The 12880-nt window shown below is 41.0% G+C and overlaps 1 protein-coding gene across 1 annotated transcript in view; it reads right to left on the bottom strand.

Annotated features, from left to right (window-relative positions):
- Positions 1–3029: 3029 nt before the first annotated feature.
- The window catches only part of dus1l (dihydrouridine synthase 1-like (S. cerevisiae)), a 30610-nt gene continuing 20759 nt past the window's right edge, over positions 3030–12880 (bottom strand). The window contains exons 11-14 of the mRNA XM_078401107.1: positions 12323–12486; positions 9351–9388; positions 6164–6239; positions 3030–5121 (exon numbers count right to left, since the gene is read on the bottom strand). Coding sequence (XP_078257233.1) covers positions 5012–5121; positions 6164–6239; positions 9351–9388; positions 12323–12486 — 388 coding nt within the window. The 3' untranslated portion in view covers positions 3030–5011. The remainder of the gene's footprint in view (positions 5122–6163; positions 6240–9350; positions 9389–12322; positions 12487–12880) is intronic.

Raw genomic sequence — 12880 nt, 5'->3', positions numbered from 1 at the left:
GACTTTCGTACGCGGTCCGGTCGGGGTTGTGCGACCACCCGTGCGTTTCGTGCCTCCGGTTCTGGGGGGGGGGGGGTGTCCTGTGGCAGCTCCCAAGTGTCGGGCCATACCACTACCGACCCCTCGGCACGGGAATGGACCGGTCCAGGGGGGCGGCCTTTTGCTACAGTTATAAAGGACGAGGTTTTTGGGCGCAAGTTCATTCTGGCAGACTTGACCGGTCTGACAAACGTAATAAAATCAAACCTCCCGAAATACCCAGATCCTCGCCTTTATTTCGGGCCTTTTTCGACGCGCCACTAAGGAATCATTTGAGCAAATGCAGTGAAGGAAACTCAACTTGTTTGCAGTTGACCAGATTCTGGATCTGTGGGTTTGCAGATGCTGGATCACCCAGTGGCAGGGTATTCCTGGATAATGCTGGTGTCAGGGGCATAGCATACCTGAAGAAAGGAAGGTGGTACCCAGCCAAGGCACAGCAGGCTGAAAGCTTAACTTACAAATAGTACACAAGAAGATTGACAACGGTGGTGTATACACTGGAATTTAGAAGGATGAGAGGAGATCTTATCGAAACGTATAAGATTATTAAGGGGTTGGACACGTTAGAGGCAGGAAACATGTTCCCAATGTTGGGGGAGTCCAGAACAAGGGGCCACAGTTTAATAAGGGGTAGGCCATTTAGAACTGAGATGAGGAAAAACCTTTTCAGTCGGAGAGTTGTGAATCTGTGGAATTCTCTGCTTCAGAAGGCAGTGGAGGCCAATTCTCTGAATGCATTCAAGAGAGAGCTGGATAGAGCTCTTAAGGATAGCGGAGTCAGGGGGTATGGGGAGAAGGCAGGAACGGGGTACTGATTGAGAATGATCAGCCATGATCACATTGAATGGCGGTGCTGGCTCAAAGGGCCGAATGGCCTCCTCCAGCACCTATTGTCTATTGTTAGTTTGAATAGAAAGTACAAACTTTAATGGAACTGTCCACGATTGGTGGTTCAGAAACTACAACCAGAGAATGTACAGTTAAAAGATATTGTCGTTGCTGGAAAATGTATGAAAACAGGAACTCAATCTTCTTCAAACGATCACTAAAATAGTATGTAATCCTCATTTAAGTATTTTCATGTGCATGTTCCCATGAGATTCCAATAGTCTTCATAAATAGACAAAAACACCTGGAAAAGGTGCTTTATTTTAATTGCTTTTTCTGCTGTGGTCTTTACATGCTTGGGCGTACACATGATTTTTTTTACCTGAAATTAAGTTGTCTTTTCTTGATCTCTAAACAGTGATCGATTAATCATAAAGACAGAGCGGAAACGCCCCAACATGCCCAAGCCGAACAACATGCCCCATCACCCTCTAAACCTATCCTATCCATGTACCTGTCTTTATGCTTCTTAAACGATTGATTCCTAACTATTGCCGTTGACCTCTACCTATGTATCAAAATCAATTTCTCAATTATCATATAACAATTTCATACTGAGCCTCTCTCAAGAATAATTATTCTGTTGCTCGGGAAATGCTGCGTTATGCTTTCAGACTTCAGTCAATGAGATACTTCATAACTCACTGAAGCGATGGACTTCCACCACAGGGCACACACTTTAAATTCATTGCAGACTCCAGGTCAGAAATAAATTCCAAATTTTCCCAATGTGGCAGGAATTAATCTCTCAGGAGCTCCAGCCATTCTGTATTATATGACAATTTCTGTTCAGCTCTGAGTGTATATTGAAAATATTCACTTGTATTAATCTTATTGAGCTTGTGAGCATGGTATGCTTTACTGAAGTTCTTTGGGACAATGCAGCAAGCCTTGAATTTGAGCTGGAATCACATGGAGTCAACTGTGGCTCATTGGACCATAAGGCAGGAGTAGAATTCGGCTATTTGGCCCATCGAGTCTGCTCTGCCATTTGATCATGACTGATCTATTTTTCCCTCTCAACCCCATTATCTTGCTCCTGAATACCATTATTGTCTCTTGCTTTTACCCGAGGTCTGAGCTGACACTGAGAAAGTGCTGCACGGTTGAGACGTTGCCTCTCAGCTGAGACGCTCGGCTGATACTAGTTTGCTATTTCGATTGCACATAGAAGCAGCGATGGTGCAATTATGTTTAGCTGTTTATTGTCACGTGTACTGAGAGGTGAAAAACCTTTGTTATTGTTGTTGCGCGCTATCAGCGAAAAGAGTACCCGTGATTACAATCAAGAGGACCAGTCGTGTCTTGTTCATGTCTTCTCCCCGATCACCGTGCCTGAACCACATTGCCACTTGTTGGCATGCATAGTTACTTGGATGCTTTATTCCTTACTCTGTCAGAAAAAGTGATGCCTGATGATGTGTAAGAGCTGAAGATGCAAGTTCCTCTGTGATCAATCTCCTTCCATTCCCTGCAGTGTCTGCAACTGCAGAAAGGCATGGGCTGACTTAATGGTTTCTGCACTTCCACACTTCTGCTTTCGCTTAACCAAACATTTTAATTCATTTCCCTCCCAAACTTAATATAAGCGCAAAATTCCACAGCTGGCTGCAGGAAACCATCAGTTGTCATGGAAAACTAATGTAGAATTCACTCCCTCCATTCTTCTTCACTGCTGCTTTTCCAGTTATATTCCATTCACAAAGTGGAAAACAAGAGTAACAATGGACAAGGTAAAATCGGCATGTAAAAAGCACTACGTGTAATGGCAAAATGGGAAGCTTGGATCTTACGCCTATTGAGATGATCATTCCAACTGCATGAACTACCTAGACTTTGCTGACCAAGGACAATTTAATACATGACATTTATATTTGGACTGAAGTATTTCAAGTTGTGAAAGAACAGTTTTTTCACAAGGGTGCTTTTATGAAGGCCTTTCTGACAGGAAACTTAGGAATGGGAGATTATCTAAATGGTGGGAGCCAGGTATCCCATTCAATAGTTCGCAGCATGTAAGTACAGCAACAAATTGTGGAAGAAACAATGATACATAAAATTGAAATTTTATGAAATAATTCCAAGGAAAACATTAGCAGTCACCAATATTACAAATTTACCATTGAACAGTTCTGCCGATCTAACAAAATGTTTCCTTTAAAGTCTGCACAGAAAATACTGTTTAAAACAGTTTTAGAAATTCCTTAATTCAGCAAATTAAGCTTTCCTTATGGCGGCTGTAACTGAATGCCTATGTAAAAATCAAATCAAACCTCAGACCCAGTCTTAGTAGAATCTCGTGAGCTTCCTCAAAGACTTCATGCTCAATTGCATTTGCCCGGATTCAAAGTGTAAGGAACAGTAAAGACCCATTGCATGTTATGAACATGCAAGGCACAGTGGGTTAGAAGCAAGCGAGGAACTAGGCAGAGATCTAAAGTGACTAAGCCCATTTGGCATTACTGTTGATCAAATCCACCCTCTCAAGGACTGTGAGCACATGCTTACATCTGGAAATACCAGCAATTTTTGTTTAACATTGCTCGGTATATTAATGGCAAGAAACAAACTATTGTAGAACCTCGTGGGAATTACGGCGTGTGATCAAAGTACCTCTAACAACATGAATTCAATGAAGCTACATGATTGCTGTATGCTTCTGTACTGGTGGTGATTCACTCCAATCTTCAGCGTCAAATGGATTAAAAGCAAGCTCAGGCGAGAAGCTTTGACCTGCATGCATTAAATTACATTACAAAGAAGTCACTTCCAGTACAGAGAACTTCCCAGTGAATCCTATAACCAGCCATACTATACAGTCATTAATCAAACGTTATACAAAGAAAATAAAAGTCAGAATAAAGACTGTCGTCTTTAAAGGTAAATTGATACATCCTTTTCCATCATCAAGATTATTTGAGAGATATCTCTGCAACAGCTGCCATCTATCAAATATATTGCAGTTGTTTTGCAGGAATTAATTGCATTCCATTTTGTAATTATTCCAATCACTGTAATAGCAATAATTTAACTTAATACTATGTACTCATTTTAAGAAGCCATTTCAATTTCTTTGATGCCACTCAATTTTAAGGAAATGAATTTCATGTTAAGCTCAGTCCTAAAAGATTTGCTCAAATATTGCAACTGGCCATGTCAGGCAATCATCTCCATAGCCCTCTCCCCAACACAATCAGACAGAATCAGAGTACCTTTGAGCATTGCCTTCCAGCAGCCTGTGGTGTGCGTTCCTGGCAGTGTTCATTGAATTAGCAAGTCTTGCGCAGCGAGGCTCAAGTGAACAGTACAGCAGAGGTCACCACAGTTCCCATCACCAGCGTTTAATGTTGATCAACTCCATCACTATCAAAATGTCTAACTTTCTTCAAACGTCATGGGTCACTGATGTGGGATGCATATTTAGCATTTTTGCTAAATGCTAAAATATTTAGCATTTTATCATGGATAAAATTTACACACTGGAAACTTCCTGTAAACGTGTTTAAACTTTAAGGATGATGAGATGAAAATGAGCAGATGTTGGGGTTTTAGGGGTAATTTGTAACTTATAAGATTGGAAACCCTTCTATCTGTTATAAACCGATTATTCTACCATTTTTTTGGATTTTATTCCCCAAAGACTACAGCAAGAGAAGTACTTATTGGAAGTTATTGGAAGCATATTTTTGCTGGTGGCTTCAATAGTTACTGATAAATGGTCACTTTCATTAGCTTATCAGCCAAGTGAGACCATCAGGAAACCAAGTTTAAATTAATCAAAGATAGACACAAAATGCTGGAGTAACTCAACGAGTCAGGCAGCATCTCTGCAGTAAATGGATAGGTGACGTTTTGGGTCGAGACCCTTCTTCAGATTAATCAACTGGGACATGGGAGTATCGTGCAAATATTGCAGCAGGATAAGTGCGGAGAGTTGACAAAAATATTTCTCAGCATAGTTCAAAAGTAATCAACTCTTGAATGGTGAAAGAATTAACCTTGAGCCCTGTCTATAAAAACATGCAAGTGTGTGTACGGCAGATCAAATTCCCATGAGAAGTCAATGGGATGGACAATCTATTCAGGAATCCAAACATTCATGGATTCTGTCTCCATTCTCTCGTATTCCCTCTTCCATTAATTTCCATTTCAACCTCTTCTCGTGTTTGGTTTTGAAGAGTAACCCGTGACCTGATAAACCAAAAACAAATTTATTAAAAGCCATACTCTGGTAATGGAACGATCACTATCTCAGACTGGTGTCACTGTAATTGGTAACATAGAAGCGAGTATCTGTCTCTAATATAATCAAAAGCCTCGCATTTACTTTGTGTCAGTCACACAGGCAAACATTTTAGAGGAGTGATCAGAAACAAAATGGATGACAAGACCAAAGCAATACAAGGAGTTAAAGGTTCAGTGAAAAGTGGATTTTGTTGCTCAGCTACAAAGTCTTTATCACTTACTCCATCCACCAGCCACTCACACCCCTATCACTGTCCAGGCCACCCACAACCACCTCTCATTTCCGGCCTATTCCATCAGACTGAAAATGGGTCCTGACCTGAAATATCATCTATCCATTTCCTCCACAGATGCTGCCTGACCCGCTGAGTTCCTCCAACATTTTGTTTTAGAATATAGAACAGTACAGCACAGGAACAGGCCCTTTGGCCCATAACGTCTGTGCTGAATTATACCAAGTTAAATTGATCTCAACTGCCTGTACATGATCCATGTCCCTCTGTTCCCTTCACTTCCATGTGCCAGTCCAAAAGCCTCTTAAACGCCACTATAGTGTCTGTCTCCACCACCACCCCTGGCCATGCGTTCCACACCTCCAGCACTCTCTGGGCACAAATCTTGCCCTGTACATCTCCATTAAAATTTCCCACTCTCACCTATGTCCTCTAGTGCTGGGATATATCCACCCTGGGGAAAAGGGACAGACTGTCTACCCCATCTATGCCTTTCATAATTTTATATACAACTTACTCTATGGTCTCTGAAAAGAGCTTTCAAATTCAAGATGTGAAAAGTGGATGGTTGTAAGTTTGATGAATGTTTATAGAGGGAGGTGGGGGAGATAAGCAAGGGGTGACCAGGCATCTCTGCCTTGACCAGGAATGTTAAGTCTGCCTGCCTTCACAGGCGCTGCTTGATTTGATGCATTTTCACTTTGTGATTTCTATACCAGGTTTAACTGCTTGTACAGTCCTCAGCGTTTACTCACCTACACAGTCAGCCAGCTCTTTGAAAGCTTTCTTCTTACAGCATCCACGGCACAAGTTGAAAATACATTTTGTTCCCTAGATTTTGAAAATACACATTGAAATTTATTATTCATCAATGAATGGTTTCACTTATTAAATTCAAAGTTCCGCAAACACCAAAATAACTTTACTGATTTCCACTTGAAGGCTATATAATATAAGAAAATAACTGCAGATGCTGGTACGAATCGAAGGTATTTATTCACAAAATGCTGGAGTAACTCAGCAGCTCAGACAGCATCTCGGGAGAGAAGGAATGGGTGACGTTTCGGGTCGAGACCCTTCTTCAGACACTATCACCGTAAACACAACACAACTGTTATACAACTGTTCATCTCCGACTGCCCTACTGTTGTAACGCAGAAACAAAGACCTGCAGATGCTGGTTTATACCAAAGACAGACAGTAGGGGTGCAGTAACTTAGGCATTCAGTGACAGACGACATCACGTATAGGTGATGTTTCGGGTTGGGAGCCTCCTTCAAATTTAGGAAGAGTCCCGACCTAAAGTGTCACCCATCATTTTTCTCCAGAGCTGTTGCCTGACCCACTTAATTACTTCAGCACTTTGTGTCTATCTTTTTGCTCTATTATGTTCTTTCCCCTTATGCCAAATTGGGAATTTAAATGAGATGTAAAGTACACTAGACCAGAGTAATTTTAAATGATATATTTTAAAAGATTTTAAATGATAGATTTTTTAAGAAGTGTATAATCCCAAACACTCAGTCAGTCACTAACAAAGTAGATTTTGTTCAGTTACAATTAAATGTAACTGGTACATCTGATCAAGGGGATGTGCAGTCCCAAGGATTGGAAATGAATCCCGTAAACCATTGCCTGTGGTTTTGCCCCGGAACTTTACATATAGGCCGTTCCTTTCTGAAAGGAAATTAAATTAAGTGAAGCCCAAACAAAAAATAATAGTGCAAAAAGACAAAACCAATACCCCCAAGAAGGGAAGAAGCTGTTTCTGAACCTGGATGTTACATTAAAAAAACTGTAAAATCGAAGGGACACTGGGCCAAAATAAAAGCCAAAGTCAATTTTTTAAGCGCTCAGAAATGATTAATTTTGTTGCTTGTGGATATAATACAGAATTTAACATGATTTATCTACTGCAGAGACACAGCTGTAAACTTCACACATCTGCTGTGGGGTAACTCCGTGTGCTTCGTTTTAAGATTTGGGTTTCAACCAGAATCAGTGCCCTTTCTTTTCTCATCACTCGCTATTATGACACAACCATTAAGGAGAGGAATAATGATGATGATACTGAGAGGTGATTTAAAAGAGTCTGCGGTGCTGGCGAGGAATACTCTTAAAGCCCAACACTTCCAACCAGCAGTGATTGGGGAATTGTAGCAGCGTGCAGCTTTATTTCCTAATTGCATAGTCAGCGTTCGCTTGTCAGCTTCAAAGCTGCCTCTTGAATCATCAGCATTCAGAAGTAATGATGCCACAAACGTCATCATGCAGTCTATAAAGTTCAGCAAAACCACAAAATACAACATAGTATTCTGGAAAAGTGACCTACGCACCAACCAACCCATTTTTCACACTGTTCACGCTGTAGAATTGTTAAGCCCTTTCAACCATCAAGAAAATTGATTTTTATTTCTGTGTATTACGTGAAATTGGAGAATTCAATGTTTATACCGTTCCACCAAGTGGAATATGAGGTGCTGTTCCTCCAGTTTGCGCATGGCCTCGTTCTGGCAATGGAGGATGCCCAGGAAAGAAACGCCAGAATGGGAAAGGGAGTGGGAGTGGAAATGGTTAGCAACAGTGGTAGACCAATGCTAGTGTTTGGCAAAACGGTCGCGTATTTACACATGGTGGATCTATAGGCATATGGCTGGACGCGTGGGCACTTTTACCTTTCTCATCCTTATCGGGGGCAAGAGAAGAACTGCAGGCATCCACAGGCATCACACATCTGCTACGATAAGCCGGATTGGGGAGATAGAAATGGAATCCACTCCTCATTCATTATCTCACTAAATAAACTACTAAGCCCATGGGGTTGTTGTCAAAGCATTGATGCCAAATTAAACTCATCATTCAATTCAACCTGTTTTGTTGTTGGAAGTATCCTGCTCTCCTAACTAGTATTTGATTTAGATTTTCCTCAAGTTCACTTCATTAAATATTGTGTGCCATAACATTTTGAAAGGGGATGGAAGAACAAGATAACATATAAAAGTGCAATTAACGTGACAGCAAGTTAAAATATTGAAAACTAAATTTAGGAAAAGCATATCTAAATCTGTTTACTTTAGAAAGCCCAGAAGAAATAAGCGTTTGCAAATTAATGAGTTAATGACCATTCATTCTCTATGTGAAGCAAATGGGGGGAAAAAAAAATCATATTCATTTTCTTTAAAAAACTAAAAACTGCTGCACAAGCATCAAATCATAATAACTTTCAAAAGGGGAGAAATTAAGCTCTGACTAAAATCCTACAGGGCACAGAATCAAACACATAGCTTTCCAACTGCAGCCTAAATCAACAAAGACCCACACCACCCTGGCCACACTCCCATCTCGCTGCTACCATCGTGAAGAAGGTACAGGAGTCTGAAAACTGTGACCTCCAGTTTCAAGAACAGCCTCTTCCCAACAACCATCAGGCTCTTGAACACTGCACAACACTAACCTCAGCAACTGTGATCTTCGCTGGACTTCCATGCACTGCAGACTTTGGTTTTGCACTAATATGGTTACCTGGTATTATGGTTTATTGTATTACTGATTATTACATAATTATCTGTATGTTATTGCGTCTAGGGCCCCGTAAAGCTGCAGCAGGGAAGAATTTTATTGTTCTGTTGCCGGTATATATGACAATTAAACTTTCTTGACTCAAACTTGTCATCTAACACCATGCGGGTAAGAGCAGTGGGTGTTTGGGGACATTACCACCTGCAGGTCCACTTCCAGATCAGACACATCCGAGCATGAAAAAATACAAGTTCCTTCATCATCAGTCCCATCATCTGTCCCAACAGTTTCATGGAAGTACCATCACCAGAAGCAGTGCAGTGGCCCACAGCCAACTTCATAAAGGTAACTCGGGACTCCCAATAACAGATGAACTCACCAGGAATACACACACCTTGAAAAATGGACAAAAGAACATCTTACCTTTGGATTCCCACACTGCTCACATTTCACATATTTAGCTGAAAGTTAAGAAAAATAAAGTTAAAAGGAGCCGTATTGCATCAGATATATGGCTAATTCAGCAGAACTCCTGACAATATAGTGTTAAAACAGATGCATTTTTGGGGCACTTCCAATAACATTTATAGTTTTGATTCCGTGGTGTAAATAAAATCTCTATTACACTTCACCTCCCCAATCATGATTTAGTGTCAGCTTGAACTACAGTAAAGAAGCAATTTATTCTGGATCCAAAATTAATATTCCAAATGTTAATCGTTAAACAGATCCCTTCTCTTCCAGCACACAATACATCCTGTGGTACAGTGGGATATATTTGGTTTGTCCAAATGATGGCAAGGCTAATTGCATTCACTGTTATTTATGTGCAAATAACAGAAAATAATTACTGGGAAGATCAAATTCATTACCTTTTGTCCGCTCTCCCAACTTCTTCTAGTCAGACACTCAACCAACCATTTTGAAACTCACTCAAGAAACTGCAAATGCTGGAATTTTGAACTTTGAGGCAAAACAGTAGCGACCTGTCATAACAAAGTCTGAGGGAAAATCTAAGTCCAGTTCAAACTTCTCTTCTCACTTTGTGTATGAACATATTTGTGATCACTCCTTTGATATCCCACTTTATGGTCACGCAAACTGACACAAAATCCAGACGAGAGAGAAATTTCTCACTGGTTAGCACTGGTTCTCACAGGCAGGACTCCTGAGGATTAGGTGGACCTTTTGAAACGAGTTTACTGCTGAATGTTGTCACAATGACAGTGGCTGTAAAATCAGGCCATGGGAACCATTGAAACAAGGCTCAAAACAAGAAATTAATTTGGCTTTTATATGTCTGGAGGAAAGTACGAAATAAAAATCAGGTCGTTGGTAAAGAATCTGTCCAGGATATCAATGAGGTTGCATTTGTAGTTTTGCAAACTCAATTAGAAATAGGATAACACATGGCAAGATGCAGTGTTGGGAGAGTGGGGTGAGAAAGGAGTGAGCATAGGTGCCAGCAATAGCAGTTCATTGGCGTCTCAAGCCCGCTTCACAATTCAGAAGACAATTACTAATCCACCTCAACAAATAGTTTCTTGCCCTATCCTTCGATTCCTCTAATATCTGGATATTTATCAATCTCAGGTTTGAATGCAATCAATGACTAAGGCTCCTCAGGATTCTTGTGTAAAGAGTTCCAAAGATTCACCACCCTCAGTGAGGAGATTTTTCCTGATTTCGATCGTACATCACCAACTGCATTCTTTGGTACTTTGCGCTCCAGTTGTTAACAAGAGGAAATATCTATGCTGTTGAATCCTCTCCATAACTTGGAGGTCTCCAAGATCCTCCCTGTAACACTAGCGCATAGTAACCTAGCCTGTTCAATACCTTCTCATATCAGGGAGGCACAAGACTGAAGATGTTGGAATCTGTAGTAATGGCCCTTAAAAGTGGACTGATGGACATGTTGCCATGTTACTGTGCCATGATCCTTAATCGTGTGGCATGAGAAAGGACTGAGATACGGAATGGGGCTAGAACAGCATGACGAACTAAATAATCTTCCTTTAAGGCTGACATCTTATATTTTGTGTAGTTAAAATGCTTTAGCAGGATGTGTTATGTGTGGAAATACGGTCAAATCCTTTATAGATTCAATGGACAACAATCTGTCGGGCCAAGCAACGATTAGAGCTCACAACACTAGGAAGCAACTAAAACATACGACCAATGATTTTTATTCACAAAATGCTGGAGTAACTCAGCAGGTCAGGCAGCATCTCAGGAGAGAAGGAATGGGTGACGTTTCGGGTCGAGACCCTTCTTCAGACTGAAGAAGGGTCTCGACCCGAAACGTCACCCATTCCTTCTCTCCTGAGATGCTGCTTGACCTGCTGAGTTACTCCAGCATTTTGTGAATAAATACCTTCGATTTGTACCAGCATCTGCAGTTATTTTCTTATGACCAATGATTTGGCTTTTTTGCTCCAACTCAAGATATTACAGATGCTCCCTGACGTACGATGCTTTGACTTCCGATATTTTGACTTTATGAGGGTGCAAAATTCATAAACACTCATTAGAAACTGTACTTCGAATTTTGATCTTTTCCCAGCCTTTTCCCAGCCTCGCAGACCTCTGCCGCCACCGCCGTTCCATTATCTCCTCAGCCCGGCCACAGGATCAACATTTACCCGCCACTGCGGCTGCAGCAGCGTCACTCAAACGGCCTCCTGCGCCGGTTAGCGAGGAGGCTTCTGGGAGTATTAAATGCATTTTGACTTACGATATTTTCAGTTTACGATGGGTTTGTCGGAACGTAACCCCATCGTACGTTGAGGAGCACCTGTATTTAGTTGAGACACAAAATGTTGGAGTAACTCAACAGGTCAGGCAGCATCTCTGGAGAAAAGGAATAGGTGACATTTTGGCTCAAGCCCCTTCTTCAGACTCCTCTTCTCGACCTGAAACATCACCTATTCCTATTCTGCAGAGTGCTGCCCGCTGAGTTACTCCAGCATTTTGTGTCTTTATTTGGTATACAACAGCATCTGCAGTTCCTTTCTACACGTATTATTTAGTTTAGTTTAGTTTATTGTAATATGTACCGAGGTACAGTGAAAAGCTTTTGTTGCATGCTAACCATTCAGTGGAAAGACTATACGTGATTCCAATTGAGCCATCCACAGTATACATGATAAAGGGAATAACATTTAATGCAAGATAAGGTCAGTAAAGACTGATTAACAATAGACCAAAGGTCGTCAATGAGGCACATGGTAGCTCAGGACCGCTCTCTTGTTGGTGATAGGATGGTTATGGAGCTTTGTGCTGTACTGCAGCCGATGAATAAGTCAATTTGAAGTGTGTTCTGATCAATATTCACCGCATTTATCTTTAAAATTGGGCACATTTTCACACAAATGCCAAATTAGTAGACTTACGTTTCACTGAGGTATCAAAGTTTTTTTTAGGATTCCGAGCTTTCTTTTTTTGTTTATTCTTTGAAAGGAATTCAAGGTTGCCATCCTCCTCTTCCAGAGATCTTTTCCCCCTGGATTTCCCACCAGTTGGGTGTTCTCCATTCTGAGAGTTATTATCCTTGGGTCTGTCAAGCAAAACAGAAATAATACTTATTTTAAGTTATTAAGTCATATGTTAAATATAACCAAGAACTTCAGTGCACAACATAGATTCGAGGAACCTGCTTCAGACTTGAAACGTCACCTATTCCTTTTCTCCAGAGATACTGCCTGACCCGCTGAGTTACTCTAGTATTTTCGGCATAGAAACATAAAAAATAAATGCAGGAATAGGCCATTCGGCCCTTCAAGCCAGCACCGCCATTCAATATGATCATGACTGATCATCCAAAATCAATACCCCATTTCTGCATTTTCCAATGTTCTATAGATACTGGTTCAGTTCCTGTGGATTGGAGGGTAGCTAATGTTATCCCACTATTTAAGAAAGGAGGGAGAGAGGAAGCAGGGAATTATAGA

The sequence above is a fragment of the Rhinoraja longicauda genome, chromosome 6 (assembly GCF_053455715.1).
Source record: "Rhinoraja longicauda isolate Sanriku21f chromosome 6, sRhiLon1.1, whole genome shotgun sequence".
In the NCBI taxonomy this organism is placed as follows: Eukaryota; Metazoa; Chordata; class Chondrichthyes; order Rajiformes; family Arhynchobatidae; genus Rhinoraja; species Rhinoraja longicauda.
The sequence above is the reverse complement of the archived record's forward strand: the minus strand, read 5'-3'. Positions and strand labels throughout refer to the sequence as shown.